The sequence below is a fragment of the Pieris napi genome, chromosome 5 (assembly GCF_905475465.1).
Source record: "Pieris napi chromosome 5, ilPieNapi1.2, whole genome shotgun sequence".
NCBI lineage: Eukaryota > Metazoa > Arthropoda > Insecta > Lepidoptera > Pieridae > Pieris > Pieris napi.
Genome location: NC_062238.1, coordinates 11,594,082 through 11,616,990, shown reverse-complemented (window position 1 = coordinate 11,616,990; position 22,909 = coordinate 11,594,082). Strand labels below are relative to the sequence as shown.

The 22,909-nt window shown below is 32.8% G+C and overlaps 3 protein-coding genes across 13 annotated transcripts in view; 2 read left to right on the top strand and 1 right to left on the bottom strand.

Moving 5' to 3' along the window:
* Positions 1-3,115: 3,115 nt before the first annotated feature.
* Positions 3,116-6,160, bottom strand: LOC125049904. The gene has a single exon (XM_047649419.1). It carries the CDS (start codon positions 6,104-6,106, stop codon positions 3,350-3,352), a length of 2,757 nt encoding a protein of 918 aa, XP_047505375.1. The 5' UTR covers positions 6,107-6,160; the 3' UTR covers positions 3,116-3,349.
* A 313-nt stretch (positions 6,161-6,473) lies between these two features.
* Positions 6,474-10,566, top strand: LOC125049909 (ADP-ribosylation factor-related protein 1). The gene is made up of 5 exons (XM_047649435.1): positions 6,474-6,669; positions 6,751-6,921; positions 7,170-7,251; positions 7,754-7,925; positions 10,354-10,566. The coding sequence occupies exons 1-5, from the start codon at positions 6,577-6,579 to the stop codon at positions 10,445-10,447; spliced, it is 612 nt and encodes a 203-aa protein (XP_047505391.1). The 5' UTR covers positions 6,474-6,576; the 3' UTR covers positions 10,448-10,566.
* Positions 10,567-10,607: 41 nt separating this feature from the next.
* LOC125049905 (AP-1 complex subunit gamma-1) overlaps positions 10,608-22,909 on the top strand; it is a 28,962-nt gene continuing 16,660 nt past the window's right edge. For 2 of the 11 annotated variants that reach the window (XM_047649427.1, XM_047649424.1), the window contains exons 1-6: positions 10,608-10,814; positions 12,518-12,579; positions 13,485-13,626; positions 14,590-14,778; positions 20,492-20,730; positions 22,358-22,434. In XM_047649427.1, coding sequence (XP_047505383.1) covers positions 10,756-10,814; positions 12,518-12,579; positions 13,485-13,626; positions 14,590-14,778; positions 20,492-20,730; positions 22,358-22,434 — 768 coding nt within the window. In that variant the 5' untranslated portion in view covers positions 10,608-10,755. Of the gene's footprint in view, positions 10,815-11,302; positions 11,775-12,517; positions 12,580-13,469; positions 13,627-14,586; positions 14,779-20,491; positions 20,731-22,357; positions 22,435-22,909 lie in introns of those variants that run through there. The other 9 variants (XM_047649426.1, XM_047649421.1, XM_047649425.1 and 6 more) reach the window with 7 other exon arrangements.

Sequence of the window (22,909 nt, the reverse complement as noted above, 5' to 3'; positions counted from 1 at the left end):
AGATAGTTAAAGTAAGATTATATTTTTGAGTGTAGATTTAAATTCTCTTTGTAGATTCAGTTAAATTCAGAGATAAGTACTCTAAGAAGTTCATAAGTAGTAATATTAACTATCCAGTCGTAAAATAAGACCAGTCGTTTACTAAATCGCTACATTTAATTTAGCTTTGCACCGTTATTTTGATACATACCTAATTATAATAATTAATGTACATATAAATGACACTGAATTTGTGTATATGGCCTAATAATTAATTGTGGATAGCTCAGTATTGACTTTTGACAATGGATTTTCGTAGCACGAAAAATATGTCCGGTCTTTCTTAGACAAACTATTAAATCTTCGAGTAATTATTAAACGGAAAAAAATAGTAGTAACATACTTTGAGTTAGAATAACCAATATATTTACAACTTTCGTAACTATACATTACATTACTGTACACTTTATATGTTATTCCAATGACGACCTCCATCGGGACTTCAAGGACGTCACCATAATAATCAAAAGGATCGCTGGCCACGAACAAAGGCTCCACTAACACGGGAAGGTCAACTATTAGTATTCAACTTCTTGACACCACGGGCTTAGTGAGTAGATCATAAGAATTAGTGAATTAGGATGAGAAATAATAGTACACAAGAACAGATTGGGAACACACTTAATAGAGACTGTAAGTAGTGTTATTGGATACTTTCTTATGTTAAATAGTATCCTTTTTAGTAAATTAGGTTAGATTTAAAATACTTATTAGTCTTATTTTTAAGTTAGGCTAGATCGTAATTCGTAATGTTAAATTATGTCTTTGTGCAGAGACAATTTATTAAAAAAATATTGCGAAAATCTTGAACACAATATAAGTATCCAATAAAAAAATAACAATAATTAAATCTGTCATTCCTTATTCCTTATTAAACCTTTATTACAACAATTGGTTAGTTTACCTTTCTTAATATTAGTATTAATTAGTTGTGTAAAGTTCCAAAAAGTTGGATTTCTTTTTTATTTCTCCTATTTTTCCAGTTCTCTTTGTCTTGAGCAACATTATAATTTATATAACGTCATCCGTCCATCTTTTCTTTTGTCGTCCTATACATCTCTTTCCAGAAGGTCCAGTCCATTTTGTTATTTCAAGTGTCCGTATTTTTTCCCGCGCTCTAGAAATATGACCTGCCCATTTCCATTTAAGCCATAAAGCGTGTACAAGTCTATCTGTTAGTTTTGTTATTTTACGAATGTCAACATTTCTTGTTTTGATTATTCCCTACTTTAAGATGCTCCGTCATTCCTTATACCTGAAATGTAATTCAGATATTTATAAATTATAATATCCATATCACAACTATGAATCACGCCAAAACTCAATAAACAAGCAAGCACCAAAAATCTTGATGTTCACCTTTTCGAATCCTAGCTAGCTATACAACGCAACAGGAAAGAGTAATGATAAACAAGGTTAGGAAGTCTGTAATAAAATACATTTTTTAATTAGTACCAACTACCAATCACCTATCAATTGATAATCAATTGCATTCAAGAAATATTCGAGGAATCCGACAAATTGGCCTTGTTAATTTTAAGTGTTTTCTAAATTTCATCGGAGAGACTGTTATTCCCTTAGCACTCATTTGTCGACGCTGTAACATTAGTGCTTATTTACATCTTTTTATTTATTTATATAAGGGAGCATTCAAGTATTACGTAATGAATTTGGGGGGGGGGGGGGCCTTTTGTAGAACGTCACGATGCGGGGATTGAATTACGCGTTATTGTTAATATTATTTTCGACTTTCCAGTACTTGACACCACATAATGGTAACTTTTAGGTATAAGGCGTCGCTAGTTGGTCACGAAACGTTTTACTATACTAGGGTACAGTACTTGGGTAAAGAAAAACGTTACGGTGCGTTACATGGGGGGGGGTTCAATTATCTCCAAAAATTGCGTGACGTAAAACTTGAACGCTCCCTTAAAGACACATTAATGAATTGTATATTCTGTACGCAATTAATAGTGGTTCGAACAACAGCAAACCGGCTTCTTAGAAAAATGTTTCAATGTAAGTCAGGCTTGGTTAATGGTTTATGGACTCAGTTTCCGCACTTAGACTCTCATGAGCTCCGTTGTGCGTTAAGTCCTGGCTAACTAAGCCAGCCTAGCTTCCAGAAGCACTGAAGTCTCCTGGGCATTTCACAGGCTACACGGTCACCCCACTGCTTTGAAGATTTCTGTGCGTTGGTTAACTCAAACTCAAAATAACTTTATTTATACAGGTAAACAAGTACACTTTTGAACGTCAGAAGTTAAATTAATTTTAAATTTACATTTACTACCAGTTCGCAAGTCAAGGGCGTAGAGCCGGCAAGAAGAACTGGCAAGAGATTCTCCGCCACACACCACGCCACAGCTACGCTGCACGCAGACCAGGACGTGGGTGACTGATTCCTCTGCGCTGAAACAGCCTCTGCACATGGGGCTGTCTGTCGCGTACGTCAAGCTTACAGCCCCAACGTTTGTTTCGCCGGAAACTGAATTCAGGACTAGGAGGGAGTTTAAAAAAGTTTGTGAAACTTGCAATATCCTTCGAAGCCTACTAGACTATGGTTATGATAAAATGTCCTAGATTTTCTATTCACTGGTTAGCCTCGTGTAAACACACGGGAAATGATTATGATGTAATCCAAACGCAACCACTTTGGTACTTAGAAACCTCTGAAACCTAATTCATTACGAATATTTATTTAAGGTTTATTCCTAAAAAATAAGCCTAGTTGGTCTAGTGGCTTCTTCTACTCTCATCCTTCAGGTCGTAGGTTCGATGCTGTGCACCAATCGTCTTCCTATGTCGTAACCCTCACTCGTCGATGAAGGAAAACACCGTGCTGGCATGTCAAATCCAAAAATGAACGACACGTCATAAAGAAGGCTGATCACCTTCTTATAAGCAAAAGCGCCAGTATAATTATTACTATTGTATGTTTTGTCTTTACAACATAGGTGTATACTATAATATATAATAAATATTGATCAATTAAAAATGAGTTTTTCTCAAACTAAATTAATATAATATTTCTTTCATGACAGAACTTATTGTGACAAAACTAAGCGGCGTTCTGTTTGATCAAATTAATTTTCTTTCTCCCTAATTGAAATTTGAATAACGAAATTATTAATGTGCAAAAACTTACAATCAATTAATTGTTAGCTTAGCAAGTTTATACATTTTTAAAAGCTGCCTAATTTTACCTAGAATAAATAAGGCATAAACAGAACGATAACATTCCATGCACCTTTGTTTACCTCCAATATACAGATATAAAATATATTATGCGAAATTAATGAAATTTAAATTAATAATAGTCACAAAAGCATATCTCTTTCACCAATAGTTCAGGTAACCCCTCCAAACGTACGACTTTCATGGCTTTCCTCACGTCTTCCTTCACATCAGCACTAACTGGGCCAGCTTGCTTGGCAGTACGAATCATATTCCTAGCCTTATCTAAGTTCCTTTCCCCCATAGCCAATAATGCTAAAACCGCCCATCCATCAGCTAGCAATGGCTCTGTATTGACAGCTGCAGCAGCCCAACGTTCAGCTAGACTTTCCATGCCAATTTTCAGATAAACGCGACTTAAAATTAAAGCAGAATACGCCGATGGAGCTAACTTATGCGCACGCGCTGCTCGCTGCAATGCTCCTTGTGGATTAGATTTAATACCACCTAATGCAGCCCGCAACAGCATCAAAGGTGGTAGTTTTGAGCCAGCTTTATCTGCTTCAGATAAACCTTTCTCGCACTCTCCATCCCAACCTCGAGCAAACACCAAACATGTAAGCCGCATTTGCGATAAAATGCAAGATGGACCAAACTTTTTTATCGCCGTCTCTGTTACTTGTATAGCTTTATCAACTTGTTTTTGCAAGAGTAAATAGGCCGCTTGTACATAATAATAATCCTCGGTGATTACAGTTTTAAGATTCAAACGTGACCCCCTGGTAGCGCAACCTTTTAAAAAACATTGCATCAACAGGTCACTAAAGCGAAAACATCTAAGACAGAGAAAGAAAGCCGACGCTGTAAGCAAAGGATTACTTATATCAATCAGAGAAGGAATCCAAAATGACTCTTCTTCGCCACTAGTTTCGACCCACCTCTGCAAAAATCGTTTCCATTCACGGGGTAACTCATACGCCTTGCGCATTTTCTTAGCGGCAATAAAAGCTGCGTAGGCGTTTTCGTGGAAATGATAGAACGAATGCAATGATGCCCATGCGATAGCATTAGTCACACCATCCGTTACATCACCTTTTACTGCGATACGCAGCGCTGCGTGTGCTTCGTCATAAGAATCACCTGTTTTGTCGTAATTAATCGCACCCAAAGTCCAAAGTAGAAATCTATTTCTGGGCTGAAAACTCAATGCTTTCAAGATACAATCACGAGCATCATTTTCGTTTTGATTTTCTAGATATCGCAAAGCTTTACAAAACAAAGGCCTCGGGTGTTTGGGAAGAGCTCTTAAATTTTGTTCGATATGGTGATTCATAATCCTTCCGTCACCACCTATTCGGCTCCTAGCAGCTGCAACACGAGAAGTTGACCGAGGAAGAGGGGGCTGTGGAGCAAATGATGCAGTGACGGCACGTCGGCAAGCCAGATGTTGCGCAGTAATAGTATCTTGCAAATAAGTTTGTGAACATTCTCCCGGCGGAAACTGCTTAAGCATCGATCGCACGCGATACAATAGACGGTTAGCTGCCGTGCGTTTATTGCTTTGATTCATAGCCATAGTTCCCATGCAAGACAAGCCGCATAGTTCTTTATGTACTGCTAAAGCGCCTCCTTCCTTCCTAATTTTCCGAACATCTATAACTGGGTCTTCTGGAGTTGGTTCTACACGTAACTCTTCAACTGGGCCAGCGGGGACCTCCGGACAAGGAAAGCCTAATTTTTCATAGAGAGCAGCTATTTTGGATTTAGGAACAAGGGGTTCAAATAAATCAAACCTTATAGCTATATAAGCGACGTGGTTAAGTTCATCTGTAACGACGTCAGATTCTCGAACACTGATTTTAGCACTAGTAGGCGGTAACTCCAACAATGGCCTCATTCGTTCGGGTAAATCAGATTCATTAAAATATAATAACTTTCCACAAGTTGTTACTCCATATTGGCCCGGTTGCAACAGTACTCCTAAATCTATAAAAGACATATAACGTCCTCTGACATCAATCTTGCCTTGTTTTGGAACACCTGCCAGTTCTACCATAAATGGACCATTTTCTATTCGCTCACGAAAAGCAATAGGATCTACAAGAACTCGTTTCATCGCATTCCAATAAACAGAAATACATTCATCGGTATCGTTTGATTCACAATCAGATATAAACTTATCTTCTTCTGGAATATTATAAAGTGTGTTTGCACCATATGCAGCATTACTTATTGATGACCAAACTACTTTCGTTGCTGATGCAGTACTCATGGACATACCAAAATGAATGGGCATAGGGTTGTGTATTTCATTTAATCCAACAGCGCTCATATATACTGTTCCTTCTCTGACAACCGGAAGACAGTGGGCAGAAAGCATAGTAATTATAATTGGAACTCTGCTGTTTTCAACAACTCCATTGGTGTCTGCATGGACAATGACTGAACTGGTAGTAACTTCCCCGGTGGTTAAAACATATAGCGGTGCGTTAACAACTATTTTCTCCTCTCCTAACAATAATGGAAAAAGATCAACATTTCCCCCTACACGATTATCAACGTGAAGAAAAGGATCGGGATCTTTCGTACCCTTACCGCCAGCAAGGCGCAACAGGAACGTAAGTGGTCTATCGATTAATATACTTTGGTCAGAATTCTTCTTCAAATCTAAAGGGAGTGATTGCATAAACTGAACCACTTCATTGCTCCACTTAGTTTCAAATAAAATCTGGCCGTCAAACAAAACGAGAAATATCCACTCTCCAGGGCCAGGTTTCTCACCCTGTAGTGTTAATGAGACATTAGCTTCCCTTGGAGTGAGGTAAATACTCTCATATTCACCCAAAATGCTAGATCTATCAGTCAAAGATTTTATACTTTTAGTCGGCATTACTTTATTACTCTATTTAATATATATTTACAATGTGTATATTTGATATCTTTATTGACATCAAAAAAAGTCAAATTAGTCCAATATTTTTATTTTTAAACCGAAACTATTTTTGTCAATGGCTACTTTGTTATTTACTGTAAGGCGTTTCTTTAAGATTATTTATTTTATTATGAATATGTTTATTCTTATATGAATACCCGATATGTATGATATAATAATCATTGCAACTTCAATCAATTATTATTATAACGGTCTGTTTTCTGTAGCACAGACCAAGTGGATCGTGGTGGTGGATGATCACAGATTATTGGCTTTATTCACACTATTTAGTATTTAACACGTACAACACGTTTGACAACTGAGAACTGCTGTCAGCTGTTGTAAATACTAAACTCAGCTTGTTTTGATTTTATTTCAATTACTTTTATTTTTCTTTTATACTGTATATAATAAAAACATGAAACAAAATGTACACACTACTACATGGGTTTTATAAATATGTTGTTCAAAAAGACGAGTATTGTGTGTTAATATTAGGTCTCGATAATGCAGGGAAAACGGTAAATTAAACACATTTTATTTGCCCAGAATTCGTTCCCCACTTTCTTTACTGTTATTTTAAATTTCTCTAAACCTTACAGACATATTTGGAGGCCGCTAAAACGAAATTTACTAAAAAATATATAGGTATGAACCCTAATAGGATAACTACAACTGTTGGCCTTAATATAGGAAAGATAGATGTGGATGGAATAAGACTTAACTTTTGGGATCTAGGTGGACAACAGGAACTACAATCCTTGTGGGACAAAGTATGTGAAAATATTTCATGTTATTTTGAGAAAATTTTTATTCACGTAATTCGTAGCTACAAAGTAATTCTAATAGAAACAAAGTAATTGCTCCTTGGATATTGCTTTCAACTACTGAGTTTTAAAATCTTAGTTAGTGTATTCAGAGCATAAGTGTTTATCTTTTCTTTGTAATTCTAATTGCTATTATAGAAACATTTATTTTTGCCATCACACAGATATAATATTCATAGTGTCATATTTTGCAGTATTATGCTGAATGTCATTCTGTTATATACATTGTTGATTCATCTGATCGAGAGCGAGTATCTGAGTCAAAAGAAACATTTGGTAAGTAATTAGCTGCAACACACCATTTTACTTGAATAATGTCTAGAAATTAGTTTTGTAATTCCAAGATACTTATCAAGTTCAATAAAATAAAAAAAGGTGCATGTACTTATGTACGCGCGTAAGAAGTTATACTTCTTTGGCATTATTAAAAATAGTTTTTGATTGCATGCAAATCATTAATTACAATTGAATAATTAAAGACTGGAAAAGGTGTCATTATAGTCAATAAAGTTCAGTTTATATTTGAAAAATTAAATAAATAAATATTTATTATTATTCTCTTACATTAAGCGTAACATAAATTCTATTATTATTCGAAAATGTTGTTTTTAAATTATGTCCAATGCCGTAGCATCTTCCGCGGGCAACTTCATTCTGTTAATTTTGTGTCACGGTGTGTGCACATCGTAAAAAAAATCATAACGGGCCTAAAGAAGTATAACTTCAAAAACAACATAGCTCTATAATATTAGTGTAAATAATATTTATATATTTACAGACAGAATGATAGCGTCAGAACATTTAACTGGTGTGCCACTGTTGGTGCTAGCTAATAAACAAGATATTCCAGACTGTATGGGTGTTCACACAGTGAAACCTATATTTAACCAAAATGCTCACCTCATTGGAGCAAGAGACATTATGCTTATGGCTACATCAGCATTGACTGGGTAATTAGTTTTATTTAATTGCATGTTATCAATGTACCTTTGAATGTTTGTTTCTTACTTCTTGTTACTTTAAGTTTCTATATATTTTGGTTAGTATATGGACTACTTCAATCCTGAGTAGAGCATGTGCATGTTTTAGACATATAAATATTCTATTACTATCTAAATTTTCAATTATAAAACTACACAAAAGTGAGTTGAATGATACAAAATGATAGTTTGATTTTGAACGGATCAACTTCAAAATCGATCTAGCATTTTATATCAAACAAAACTCTTCTTTGCCTATTTGCTATTGATAGTACATAAATTCTAAAGTGAGTTTAATATTTCCAGCAATCCCTTAACTTTTTTACTACTAAGACATATAAAGATATTTTATAAGTCTTGCTTCAGTTTTCATAGAGTAGAGAAATTACACAAACATAGATAGTGCTGCAAATATAATAGAAAACTGACACGATTTCTTTATCAACATAAAAGCTTCTAACAGTTATATTCTTTTATCTTTAAAGTGAAAATCTTAAAAAAAAAAATGCTACTCCAACAATAAATTGAACGTAAATTTTATTAATAAATAATTTTAGGTTTAATATTATTATGCAATGGATAATGTATATTGTTTTAGTTAAAGTTAAGCCAGTAATAGAACATAATTAAAATAAAATTATGTAAAAAGTACTTATTATATATTATTATTAAACATTTGGTCTGATAACACACATTGTTCTGTACATTTAATTATTAAGATTTAGTTTTTTATTTAATTTTGTGTTTTTGTTAAAGCTAACGCTAGATGGCGCTAAAACTAAAAAGTCTAGACTAGATCAATTCAAACAGCTACTAATTGCGTTCAATTTTCTACTAGAATCTGTATCGCCGCTTTTATTCTCATATCTTTATACAACATGTTCAAATCATTAGAATATAATTATTTTATTACGCAGCACGACTCATGCCACCGACGAGACCCTCCCTTCCATTCTTGTTTATAAATTTCGTGAAATATATCGATAGTTGTATTTTATTTAAACATTATCTTATGAAATAAATTTATTTATTTATTCCTTATTTCCTATTTTTACAGTAACTTAATACTAATACAATAGAAAACTAACGTAAAACATAATATAACCATAACAAGTAAAAACTTAAACACCTAAACCATTTTATAACTAATTATAAATAATGAAATTCTTGTGAATTCAGCCAATGTGCAACTAAATATATCCGTCTCACAAGCAATAGTGTTTAGGGTGCGCAAAAAATTGCATGTGTGTACTAATTTTTCTTATTATTTTTGTGTATGCGGAGACTTATGCTCATTTGTATAAAGTCTCCGAGGATAACTTACTATGAATTATTTATAATGTTGCACTTATTGTTAAGTACCAATAATGACTAAGCACTGCATTGTTGTTGATTTGCGTGAATGGCCTTGGTGTTTGGTAATAAATAATTTAAAAACATTAAACTATATTAAGTGTAGCAATTCATAAAAAAGTGTTACTTTGTTGGATTATTGCACTAATTTTTTTACGATGAAATACATCGTAATGATTTTCACTTAGAAATTAGTGCCCGTGACTTTGACCGAGTTAATTTCAGTTTAACTATATTCGAATAAATAAATTAAATTTAATTATTTTCCCACCCCTTCAGGTGACAAAGTAAAAATGCGGGTAACTTTTTTGTTCCAAAATTTTGCTCATCGACGAAAGCAGAGAGAGAATGCCTTTAGAATTATTAACATAACAACCTTTCAAATACATTAACAAAAACAATAATCATTTTTTTAAGGGCAAAAATGTTAAAACAGTTAACAACGCTGTTTCAATAGATATAGTAATATACTTTTTCTACGCAAGATAATGATAAAAACTGCTAATTTCCTAAACCCACTTAAAATATCGCATCTATAAACCAAATTCATCAAACTCAGTTAAATTATAATAAACACACATATTTAAATATAAGAACTGACGATAATTACTAAATGAACTATGTATGCCTTCCAGAAAAGTGCGTACCAATTCTTAAAAGGCCGGCAACGCGCTTACGAGCCTTCTGGCAATGTGAGTGTCCATGGGCGGCGATCACTTTACATCAGGTGACCCTCCAGTGCCAGAATTGATTGTGCCTCTTTAAAGTGTCACTGCAAACAACGACAATTGTATTTTTTTAAATTTGTGATCTTATAAAGACTACGTGCAATAAACTGATTAGTTACACTAATAGCTAAGTCGTCACTTATCTAGTTTGGTGTTTAAATAACCTTCATATTCATTTGCATGAAGGCTTAACCACGGCATCATTAAAATGTATTTAATTTATTATAGTATTGTTCAACCTTGCTTTAACTATAAAAGTCCGTATTCATATGTAAACATTACGCATACATATATCTAAGTGCACTTATTCTTTCTAGTGACGGTGTGGACGAGGGCATTAGATGGCTTGTCGATTGTATAAAGAGGAACAACGTAGATCGACCGCCGCGAAACCACGAAGACAACCTATAGTGATTCGGTTACATTATACGATCGCAATGAATAATAATTAGCTTTCCTATTAAGATAATGATGTGACGCGCCCATTGTTTTGTACAGTATTGATATTCGAAAATAAAACATTAAACATGTTGTGTCTATTGCTATCCCTTTTCAGTGATAAATGTTTTTGATAAGAGATACGTAATTACTGGATATTTGAGGAGTACCTGCACCTGATAAAACACCTCTGATAACAGTACGGTTTGCACTGTCGTGTAAATGTGAACATTCTTGTGAAATGTTTTTGTGATTGTGTATTTGTGCGATAATTAGACAATATGGCTTATCCCATGTACGAAGTGGATTGGAGTGTGCTACCACCAGATCAAAATAGAAGGTACCAAGTATTGTTTGATTTCTCGTTGTTTTTGGAATTGTCTGTTAGTTATGTATTTTTGCCTTGCTATTACAACATTACTATAACTATTGCAACATTATTTAAAATTCCAATGATGTACAAAATATTTTAAATTAATTTATTTCTTAAAATGACATTTTTAAACGCTTTTACTGTCCACGTAAGTTAGGCGCTTCATTCAAATATTTAATACGAGTAACGCAATGGATTGAGTTGCCACTGTTCCTAATACACGCGAATTTACTTTGTTACACGTAGAATGTACATTACCATTACAAAAAATCGCTTACAAATAGAAAATATACAATTTCTTTCTTTCATCTGAAATATAATTTTAAAGATAATACTACTTTGAATAAAATTTAGTATATTTTCTTTCGTTTTCACTATTTTTTAAAGTATTTTCATAATACTACTAACGTCATCTATTGAATGAATAAATGAAAAGACGAGTCAAGTCATGACATATCGGCCATGTTGAATTTCTTGCAACGCAGGAAATGTCAGCTGGCGGTTGCCGTAATTATTCATTGTAAAATCTGTGATAAAAGATTTACTCGAAGAGTTTTCTGTGATATATTATTTAAATCAGCAATAAAAAAGACCACAATGGAAAATTAACATAAAGTGAAAATATGAAATATTCTCAAAAGTGGCCTGCGATTTCACTTGCAATTGTATGGTTTGTGACGAGATAAAATGATAAAAACTCTGACTGAACTGTCTTAATTATTCTTTATTTTCATGTTGTTATTGTTTAAGTGTTATCAAGTGTAAATAATAAACGCAAGTGTGTTATATTGTTGACCCCATACCTTGATTGCACCTGTCACCTGGGGATTTTAAGTTCATTTGTACCATCAGACCATTTAAAGGATTAGTTATTATATAGCTAAGAATTCTCAATAAAACAGCGATCATGAACGGATCGGAATCCGGGTAAATATATTTTATAACTGATGTATTAGTTTTAACTTTGTTCAAGGTTTTAACCCAACTATAGTGAGCATTGCATAGAGAATAATACAATTTTATGTCACAAATTCAATCATGTATAATAACTCTTGTTATTCGGAAGTAGTTATCAAGTTTAACTTACCTGCGTTGACAAATTACTACCAGTTACATAGATCTATGTATACCATGTTATTATATTTTAATAATGTCTAGGAAATCTGGTAATCTTTTATGTAAATAGATTATTCCTCATTTTGTTTTAGAATTGTCTTTAAAAATATGTAGTTGTTTATCTATAGTAGTATAATAGTAATCTTACTGAATATTAATTCACTTATCCCTTAGTTCTTTAATGAAATCAGATATTCTCTTCAATGATATCTTGTGGTCAAATCTGTACAAGGTTTACAGTAATACAATAACTAACCATGAAACTGAATATATGCAGGAGTGAAGTTTATTTTGATAATTATATTTTGTGCAAAATAAATAAACCTCATATTTTATAACAAAATATCATATGTTTTGGGTTTTGATAAAACTTACTTGTATAAAAAAAAGTTTTTAATAAGTTGGTAAAGTCTTTGTTGTCAATAAATAAGCTACTTAGAATATATTGTTAAGCTGACTGAATTAAACAGTATAGTTTTATATTCTTTACATCATAAAAGTGTATTAATGGATTTATATAATATGTTGTATAAAATCTAGTTTTTTTTATTCAGGTTCAACCCGGCATTTAACATAGCCACAATAAAACAAGTTGTAAATGAAGCAATAGAGAGAGGTGAGTATTCTTTATTAATTACCATAAATTAAATATAACCAGGTAATTTTAAAATAATTTTTAACTATTTAGATTAGTTTAAATTATGTAACATATTTAAGTTTTGCTATTTTATATTTACTATATTTCCAGCCAAATTCAATAGCCTAAAAATTTGTGTAAATTATTATTAAATGACTACAACCAACATAACCGTAGCGAATCAGTCTCTGAGTGAGGCGTAGCAATCATACCCTTATAATAAATATTCTCCATTATACAGTATAAAGCCCACAGTGAAACCCCCAGTAATTAAAACTCGCAACATCCTGCTAATTGTTTGCTGCTAAAATAAACTGTACTGGAATCTCTTTCTCTTTCATTCTATTGAAATTGGCTGTAGGTTTTAAGCTTAACTTTGGTAACAGCTATTCTATGCTTTATTATTGTCTTTTAACTAATGGGATAATCTTTAGCTGACACTAAAGCTTTTAATATTAATTGATATGTCGAAATTTAAAGGCATAGCTTTGTATTCAACTTATTTTGACTATAATCTATTTTATTTATGTACTATATTACGCCTGTATATTTGACTTTATACTTTAAAGTATTTGGTATTTAGGACTGATTTTAAGCTTAGTAAATTTTTAGACTGGGCCTTACACTTAATTATTTACTGCCTTTATGTGAAGTTAAAGCATGTTTCTGACAACTATTATACAAAAAGATATACAATTTTAATGTATAATATCTGTCGGACTATGTACAACTTCTATCATGAGATGAGCTGAACTTTTTCTTTGTTACCACAGTTTTGCACATTGCACAAGCCTTTTAAGTTTCGACACTTATGATTTCCTTTAACAAATGCACTGATGATTGCTTTTTGTGTGTGTGTCGTTTAACAGTCGCGCCGGTTTCAGTACGGATGCAGACTCCCACACGTCTTAGGGATCTGATTCGTCAAATTCGTGCGGCCAGAACGGCTGCGGAAGAAAGAAGTGTTGTGAATAAGGAGTGTGCATATATTCGATCCACGTTTAGAGAAGAAGACAGTGTGTGGAGGTATTGTAGACTTCTGTCTTATGGCTGTTGATATTTAGTTTGATACTCTAGTATACATTTTTGCCTTAAGAAAAAGATTATATTTATATAATATTAACTAGCTGACCCGGCAAACATTGTTTTGCTATGTATGTATATTTATTCTAGGAAACATTTAGTTCAATAAAAATAACTATCTACTACAATAAAAAGTAGGGTTAACATTTAGGGGGATGAAAATAGGTCAAGCCATTTCGGAGGAGTTAAATGACAAACAACGTGACACGAGAATTTTATACTATATGTACTAGCTGATCCGGCAAACGTCGTTTTGCCATGTTTATCATTTATAATAAAAAATAGGGGTTGATCGTAGAGGGGTGAAAATTAGGGGTTGTATGTATTTTTTAATGCTGTATCATAAAATAATTAAAATAAAAATTAATCTAAAAATTAAAAAAATATATATTAGGGGTGGACTGGACTACCCTTAACATTTAGGGGGATGAAAAATAGATGTCCGATTCTCAGACCTTCCCAATATGCACACAAAATTTCATCAAAATCGATCAAGCCGTTTCGGAGGAGTATGGCAACGAAAACTGTGACACGAGAATTTTATATATTAGATTAGATATAATCTCTAATATATAAAATTCTCGGCCACAAACAAATTGATTAAATAAAGCCTTAATTTTATCAAAGTAAGCAACTTGATTCTGAATATATGATATATTTAGCATCAATCAAAAAAATTAATACAGGTATGAAAATTTTCTCTTTCTTTCTGAAAACGAAGGTACAGAAATGGAGGGACACTTGATAAAACGGTGTTATTAAATTAATTTTGTTATAAAACGAGGGAGTTTTTAACCTTTGTGGTGTTGGGGGCAGAAAATTTTCATAGTAGGTTAGATGAATAAAATAAATATTCAAGAAAATCAAAGATTTCCAAAGCCCTATAGAGACATGTATATCCAGCAGATGTCGCAACATAGCGAAACTCCTATACATCCATATGCTGGGTTATCCAGCGCATTTTGGTCAACTGGAGTGCCTCAAACTGATAGCCAGCCCTCGCTTCACGGACAAGAGGGTTGGATATTTGGGTGCGATGCTGTTATTGGACGAACGGCAAGATGTACACTTGCTCATTACTAATTGCTTGAAAAAGTAAGTATTAAAATTGTATTAGATTGATGATATTTACTAGCTTTGTATATTCTATATTTATATTACTACCTATTGCTCGCTTTTAATCACGTGGAAAAAGGAAGACGAAAGCGTATGACGTATGTCAAAAATGTAATGGAATTTGACAGTGACAGTGATGACAACATTGACAACTACAGAATGTTGCCCCTAGAACCAACTTCAAAAACCCCTAAGGTTTTTGTTGTACACTAGGTTTGAGATGTAATTTCAATTATGCATCTAAAATATATTCAAGTAGTAAACAATGTCGATCTTGGAGTATTGTATTTTTTTTGCTTTTCGATATTTCAGTTATAGCTTGGAGTTTATATATGGTTTAGTTTGTTGGTATGGTTCTAACTTCTAGGATTAATATAAAATTTATACTATACTGCGTATTTAAAAAAAATCTTGTATAATAATACAAGTGTACTGTGGTTTGTTTTCTACAATAACTAGCGACCCACTATTTAATGGATGCTATAATACATATAAACCTTCCTCTTCGATCACTCTATTTATTTAAAAAACAGTTCTATATATTTAAATGTATATAATAATTCCCAAGGTCATTGATATTAATAATATCGAACTGTGAAAGCATAAAAACTCGCACGTGTTTCTATCGCGAAAACTATCTATATCAAGCAAACGTAATACAAATATTAATAATTCTTATTTAAAGGAAGAAAGAGATTTCGGATAATTTTTACGGAGAATTTCACATTGAAAACATCTTGTGACCCCGATCCTATGATATTATCGCGCGTTTAATCAGTAATATGAAGATAAACATGACGTAGCTGATTATTTTAGTTTGTTTTACGATGTTAATAAAACTAGATTTCTTAATATGTGTCGACTTCTACGAAATAATGATTATGAATTGAGACTCAAATAACAATTTTGCAGTTTCTAACGTTAATTAAGTCTTCACGCTTAAATATTACCCTCATATATAAGATAATAATCCGTTATCTGATGAGTTTGGTTTGCGGCTAAAATCAGACACTGTTAGAAGGATACATTAAACCCATAGTTATTTTACGCTCATATGGTAAAGGAAAAAATCCCTGTCTGTAGTACATGAATAACTCAATAATATTTGTACGTTTCAAGGCTGTATATTGCTAACTCAGGCTTTCTTAGTTTCATAAGCGTGGCGATTTTCTAAATCGTCGGAGTTACGCCCCGAGTATAGCCAGACGTAGGCACTTCTTGCAACTGTTACATTGCATTCAATCGTTACGTTAACATTTCATTATTTCGCTTATATTCTATTGTTGTACGCGAGAGGTTAAGGGAGCGTTCAAGTATTACGTCACGCAATTTTTGGAGATTATTGAAACATCGTAAGGGTACTGAGTCTAAATGCCTGAATAAAAATATGTTTGCCCCATCCCTTATTGGGAGGTTACAAAACTTCGTACTTAAAGAGAATTATTTTAAGAAATTAAATTTTCGAGTTTATACGATTTCCTTCACGTTAAAATGTAATACTATAGAACTCCCGAAGATTTTTATTAAATATCTCTCTCAGGTTATTTGAAATTCTATTATTGGAAAAATATTCGCGTAAGATCAATTTATATTCATATTTCCTCGCTTTCAAATAAGATTGAAGTTACGAAGTAAATTAAAAGAAAAACGCTTTTTACCGGATTAAAGTTATGTATTATAATAAATTTACAACTATTTGACATAATTTTAAATTTATCCGACGTTTCGCGTGCTTTACAGCGTGCGTGGTCACGGTGACTGAAGACAAAAGATGTTGAATGTCAAAAAGTATCACAGCTGCAGAGAAATTTGCATTATCTGTATTTATTTCCCCGGAGTTGGTATCGACTAAAAGATGGAGGGTTTTGGCAAAAATGGCTCACGGTGTCCTCTATTTTCGCGGATTGTTTTTCTTTTAATGTTATGAGTTATGTTAATCAAAGACAATACTATACGAAGTAAATTGTTTATTGATTCTTTAGGTAAGATGCTTGAAATAATATACTATACGAAGACGGGGTACTTTTTTAATATGAGGAGGCAAACGGACATTTTTATAAAAAAAAATTTATAAAGGCATTTTATATTGACAGAAGGCTCGCAAGTACGTTGCCGGCATTTTAAGAATTGGTACGCTCTTTACTTGAAGGACCCTAAGTCGTATTTGTTCGGAAATACATCAGTGGGCAGCAAGTTACAAATAGCGGTGGTGCGCGGCATAATAACGCTTCACGAATGTCGAAGTGATACGGATGGTATTTCGTATTCTGCCTCGTCATCCAATGATGAAACTCAGCTGAACACTAACTAACCTAGGTGAATCCGGTAGAGAGACCCCTCACCTCTACGCAACGCCAGAGGGTCGGAGTTCAGTAACGAATCCGAGTCAGGGGCTTAGAGTAAATCACCACCTGGTAAACATTCTAGGAATTAAAAAAAATTGTGCATTTATTCCAACTTTCTTATAAAAAGAACTAGTTTTAGGATAGATTCTTCTTCTAAAATAGTAACAACTCTAAAAAATATGATAAAAAAACAAAAAACTATAAAACTTCTGGTATACTTAAAATATAAATTGAGCTATTTTTTGGAATAAATAAAATTGGTAGAAGTTTTTGAACAACTATTATTATTTTATTTTTCAACATTTATTTTCTAATCAAAAAGGGAATAGAAATATCTATACGAATTGCATAGCGTGGTATTAAAAAAAATCTATTAGAAAACTACTCCAAAAAAAACTTTATTTCAGTTAGTAGGAAATTTTAAAGGCTCATAACTTGAAAAATAAACATGTTACGTATTTGCCACTAAAGGTATGATCAACCCGAATATAAACAAATTCTGCGACGTCACTTTTGTACACTATCCGTGAAATGCCTCATATGACAGACATTTCTGCGTCTATTTCAATAATTTTCGTTTGTCACAGATCATAAAAAATTATAGATACCTTCTGGTGTCTTTGGTTTATTTGCCTATTAAATTAGTGTTAAAATGTTGTTATGATAAAATATACGGGAAATAACGGGGGTCGTTTTATGAAGATAAGAATAGTTTTTATACAGAATCTAACTGACCTAAATTTATGTTATTTATGTTGAAAGTATCAATTAAAAAGTTGGGAATAATGTAGTAATTCTATTTGAAAATCACTTGATTTTAGAAAAAAAAAGTTAATTTAATGATGATGTAAAGTTGACAGGTGAAGTGATATTGAATTATAAAATCATGAAGTAATACTCATTTCAAGGCTATTGTCAAAAAGAAATCTTACGTTTAGTATATCATTAATTAAATTCACGTATTGTTAAATTCACGCTGAAGGCTCGAGGGAATGTTTCTACTTTGGATTTGCTTTCTGACCTTTGCATTGTTACTCATTGACTCCTTGAATGCCTGTTCTCCAGGGAAACCTTTTTCCTGCATTTGTTTTACATACTAATTGCTGTATTGTTAAATGCACGTATGAAAATACTAGTCAGCTAAAAGTAGTTTGGCTGAACGTAACGTAAACTGTTGAACAGATTTAGATAAGTTTTGATATATGTATTATAAAGCACTTTAGAAAGATTCAAATATGACTATTTGTGGGACTTTCTTTTTTCTTTGATTACATTTCAACGATATTAAAAAAAAATTAAAGAATAAAGCTGTAAAGAAGGAACTGTGTATGTAGATTTGGCGATCTTTAACACATATAAGTAACATACTATTTATCTTGTAGATATCATATATTATGATATCCGTGGATCTATGTAAAAATATATGATTAGGTAGCGGAGCCGCCAGACGTTGTCCTGTATACGACTTAAAATAAATATCAAACAAAAAAAAAACAAATACTCGTAAATCTAAACCATTCTTGGATCCACTTGAATACACAAAAAAATTCGTCTAAATCGCTCCTGCCGTCGAGTTTAGATACAAATACGCGCAAAGATATTTAATTAGGATAAAAAAAATTTATAGATAAGTGTTTTTTCGTGTATTAAACTGTCAATTTATTCAATTTTTTTATTTCAACTTATAATCTAAATTTTAACTAGGTATGCATGATTGTAATACTCTTGTGGCTTAGAAGGTAATATGAGAAGGCTTCTAACTGTAATCGGCACTCGACCCCAGCTCATATGACACACATATATTGTTGATTGTACTTGAAAATTCAAATGGGTTGTTAAATGCGTGCAGACATAGGCCAAGATGGCTGATCACCTATTAAGAAAAAATATCAGGCCTACAGAAACCTTTCAAGAGAGGTTGTAGCGCCACTGGATGTTGTGACCAATATGGTAAAATGATAAAACAGGAAACGAAACTATAGCGCCTTTCGCGTGACTGTGATTGGTCGACAGATCGTTGAACAACAGAACAGAGACGCTGTGGATCGAATTGCTATCTGTTGTGACTGTTAGGCACTCGGTTGTGTATATATAATCGGGTTTATATAGAATTTCTTAATATGTATTATCGCGCAAACGAAAGACAATAGATCCATATCATATCGGAACATAAGATATGTATTGTCAAACAAACACAGTATATATAATGACTTCACATGTTACCTATAGTATATTGATTATTTATAAGTAATCTTACAGAATAGAATAGACAATATACAAAGCTAAAACAAATTACATTTTTAAATAAAATATACGAAATAGAAAACATAATGTACACTTTACTAGATTTAAAAAAAGATTTCTGAAAAAAGAACTGAAATTCAACATTAAACAAACGACAAATTAATATTTTAAATAAAAAACTAAATTGTTACTACTGCTAAATAAAGTCAGCCTTCCCGCTTCTTAAAATATTTCCTCACATCCACTTTGGTAAGGTGGCAAATATCAATATCTATATAATTAAATTTTGATATTATCATTTAAGTAAATAATATTGATTGCGGTCAATGAACCCTATACCGCATTGACCTAATCAGCGGCACGCAAGACGGCAAAGCCCCTTTGGCGCAACGATTACTTTTGTTAGTCTGGGATTCGGCCTACGTCTAATGAATTTGTTATACCCATTATGTCCTTTTGATTTTTTATTAGCCTTTATATTTTGTTGTATGTACAAAAAATATAAGCGATTTTAAAACAAATTGTGACATTAATCAGTATAATAGGTACTCGAAAGAGAACTAATCTAAGCGCTGGAGCCTTAGTAAGGCTCCAGAAGATAAACCACTCTTTATATCGAAAATTCAAATTTCAAAAATCATAATCATATAGATAACACAATGAACACGAATTATGATCGTCAAAAAAAAAGAAATGTATATGAAATGCTTCTTTACTTTACATTTAGTGCCAGTTCTCAAATCAAGGGCGTAAAACGGAAGAGAAGAACTAGCAATAAACTCTCCGCCACTCTTTATTGATCGGAACCCCTTCACGGGTGGTCTCGTCCAGCTTTTTCCAAATTTCTCTATCCATGGCTTTCTTTCTCCATCCCCTTGGTCCTTCCCATCCTTTTTTAGTCTTCAAAGTCCATCTTTATCTGTGCATCTTGCTCTATGCCCCGCCCATTGCCACGTCTGTTTTAGAGCATCTTACGTTATGCTACCGAAATGATATTAATATTTAATGCTAAATTATGTAGTCTTAAGCCTTAGTGGGGTTAGGATTAGGGATGTAGGGCCCGTATTAATAAATCATAAATAAGTTTTATATTTCATCCACAGTGACCTGAACAGCAACACACAGTTTGTTGTGGGACTAGCGCTCTGTACCCTCGGGGCTATCGCGTCACCAGAAATGGCGAGAGACCTCGCATCGGAGGTGGAACGTCTGATAAAGTCCCCGAACGCCTACATCAAAAAGAAGGCGGCCTTATGTGCCTTCAGGATTATAAGAAGAGTACCAGATTTGATGGAGATGTTCTTGCCGGCTACGAGAAGTCTTCTAACTGAGAAAAATCATGGTAAGCAGCGTCAAACATAAAAAGTTAATTTTAATTTATTACACAATAAACCGATTTTTTTTGAAAATTCGCTTTATTGTTAAAACAATACGGAAAAATTTAAACAACATCGAATAGACGTAATGTTTTGTATAGTACAGGGGGCAAACAGGCAGGAGGCTCATCTGATAAACATTAAAAGCTAACAAGTATGGTTATTGACTGAGATATACTAATAAAAAACTTAAACAATATAATCGGTTGTGGCTAAACAATCTTTTATATCCGAAGTTTTATATGCACAGAGCCATGCGAAACGTACACGTATATGGGGTATTACGTAAGCACCATGGGTTGCCTTTGATTTTCTGTGGTGATTACGTGAACAGTAATTATTTACTTTTTTACACATATTACATTATTGTCTATGCTTGAAAACGAAATTCATTTTCGAGGATTCCGACCAAAAATTAATACGTTATGTACTTACTATTGTTTTCTTACTTTTTCTGACAAGAGGATAAGGGGGGGATAAATTGCAGTAAATCTGCTTACGTATTATTTGAACGGCCCCTAATATGATATTGGCCGATACCTGTCGACATCGAGTGAGATTACAAAGTAATTCAGACCGTATCACTTATACATTTGGTACAATTTCGATCAACAACAAATAGTGACTCGTATTTGATAATCATCAACTCAATTGCCTATTAACATGACACTGTGATTGAATTATACCCATATATGTACCCTTTTGCGACCGTAGAGAAACAGTTGAATTTTGTTCAATATAAGCAATTTTGTTTTTTTTATTGAAGTGAAACTTCTTTATCGGCGTTGGAAAAAAATTTACACGCATTTGTCACATTTTTCGGTTACGCGCCATCTTTTTCTTGTCCCTACCACGATTGATCCGAAGAGATTCGAAGCCATTAGTAACAAAAATATATAATAACGATAACAATGATAGTAATACTAATAATTCTATTACAATTAATGAAATTCTGTAATAATCTTAGTAACATAGTAGTACAGTAATAAGTTAAAATGAAATAATTGTATTTGTATTCATGTCTATGATAATAAAAGCCTTTTGTTAAACTTTATCTAAATTAACTTTATTTAACCAATTTCTGTAAAGTTGCATATAGCAGATCATTTTTCAAAAAATAAGGTCATAAAGAAGTTTCACTTCTTACGTGTGTACTAGTACACGCACACATTTTTTTTTTTTGATATACATGACATATATGTTGCGTTAGACATGTAGCGATAAATTCTTGAGCCTAAGGTCTTGTGTTTGAATCGTGGCTGTGTGCTAATGTGCGCAATTAACACTTACGCGGTGAAACCGGCGTATCTATCCATATAGGTCCAGAACCTATAATCGACCTCTGTACAGATAATATACTTGCTTATAAATATAATAGTTAAATGTAAATGTACCCATAAAGAAGAGAAGGAAAAAAAAAACATTAATTAAAATTATTATAATTATAATACAGTTTTCCCTGGTCTCCAAATGTCGCCGTTTCGATTTGTCTCTCGATATCGTTGAACATTGCCATTTATTTTAATACTGGACTTTTATTATTAATTCGCCTATGGTATTAAGAAATAAGTGATTAAGACTCATTGTTAACAGGTGTTCTTATCACGGGCGTGACCCTTATCACGGAAATGTGTGAAAATAGTCCGGACACTCTGAATCACTTCAAAAAGGTATGTGTTATATAATTGTATAAGTAACATTTTGAACTATTATTCATAACTAATTACTATACAATTTAATATGATAAATACGCTGTGAAAAGACAGTGTTTTGGTTGGAACTTTTACATTGCCTTATGTACATTATGATTGCATTTACTATGGAGTGTCTATTTTTGAAAATCGCAACAAAAATGGAAGAAAAAGTTATAATAGTGTTGTAATTTTTCATCCCAGCTGATTTTAATGGTCGCGTGGGCCTTTTTCGTAGTATTGCATCTAAAGCGATTATTAGGGATTACCTTCAATAGATATCTCGTTGTTGTATTTCCTTGGTCAATACCAAGTGTTTTCCTGAGACGGTTATTTAAGAAGTTCTCGTAAAATTTTATATTGGTACTACCAAATAATATTCATGTTAAAAAATGTAAATCAAGAAACAGGAAAATGAAGAGTGAGTTATAATTTCACCTATATGAGGAAAATT

Excerpts from the sequence above, each read along its gene's own strand:
- LOC125049904 (XM_047649419.1), bottom strand. The coding sequence starts at position 6,106 with ATGCCGACTAAAAGTATAAAATCTTTGACTGATAGATCTAGCATTTTG.
- LOC125049909 (XM_047649435.1), top strand. The coding sequence starts at position 6,577 with ATGTACACACTACTACATGGGTTTTATAAATATGTTGTTCAAAAAGAC. Across the intron at positions 6,670-6,750 it reads TCGATAATGCAGGGAAAACG|ACATATTTGGAGGCCGCTAA; the intron begins GTAAATTAAACA and ends TAAACCTTACAG. Across the intron at positions 7,926-10,353 it reads GCTACATCAGCATTGACTGG|TGACGGTGTGGACGAGGGCA; the intron begins GTAATTAGTTTT and ends TATTCTTTCTAG.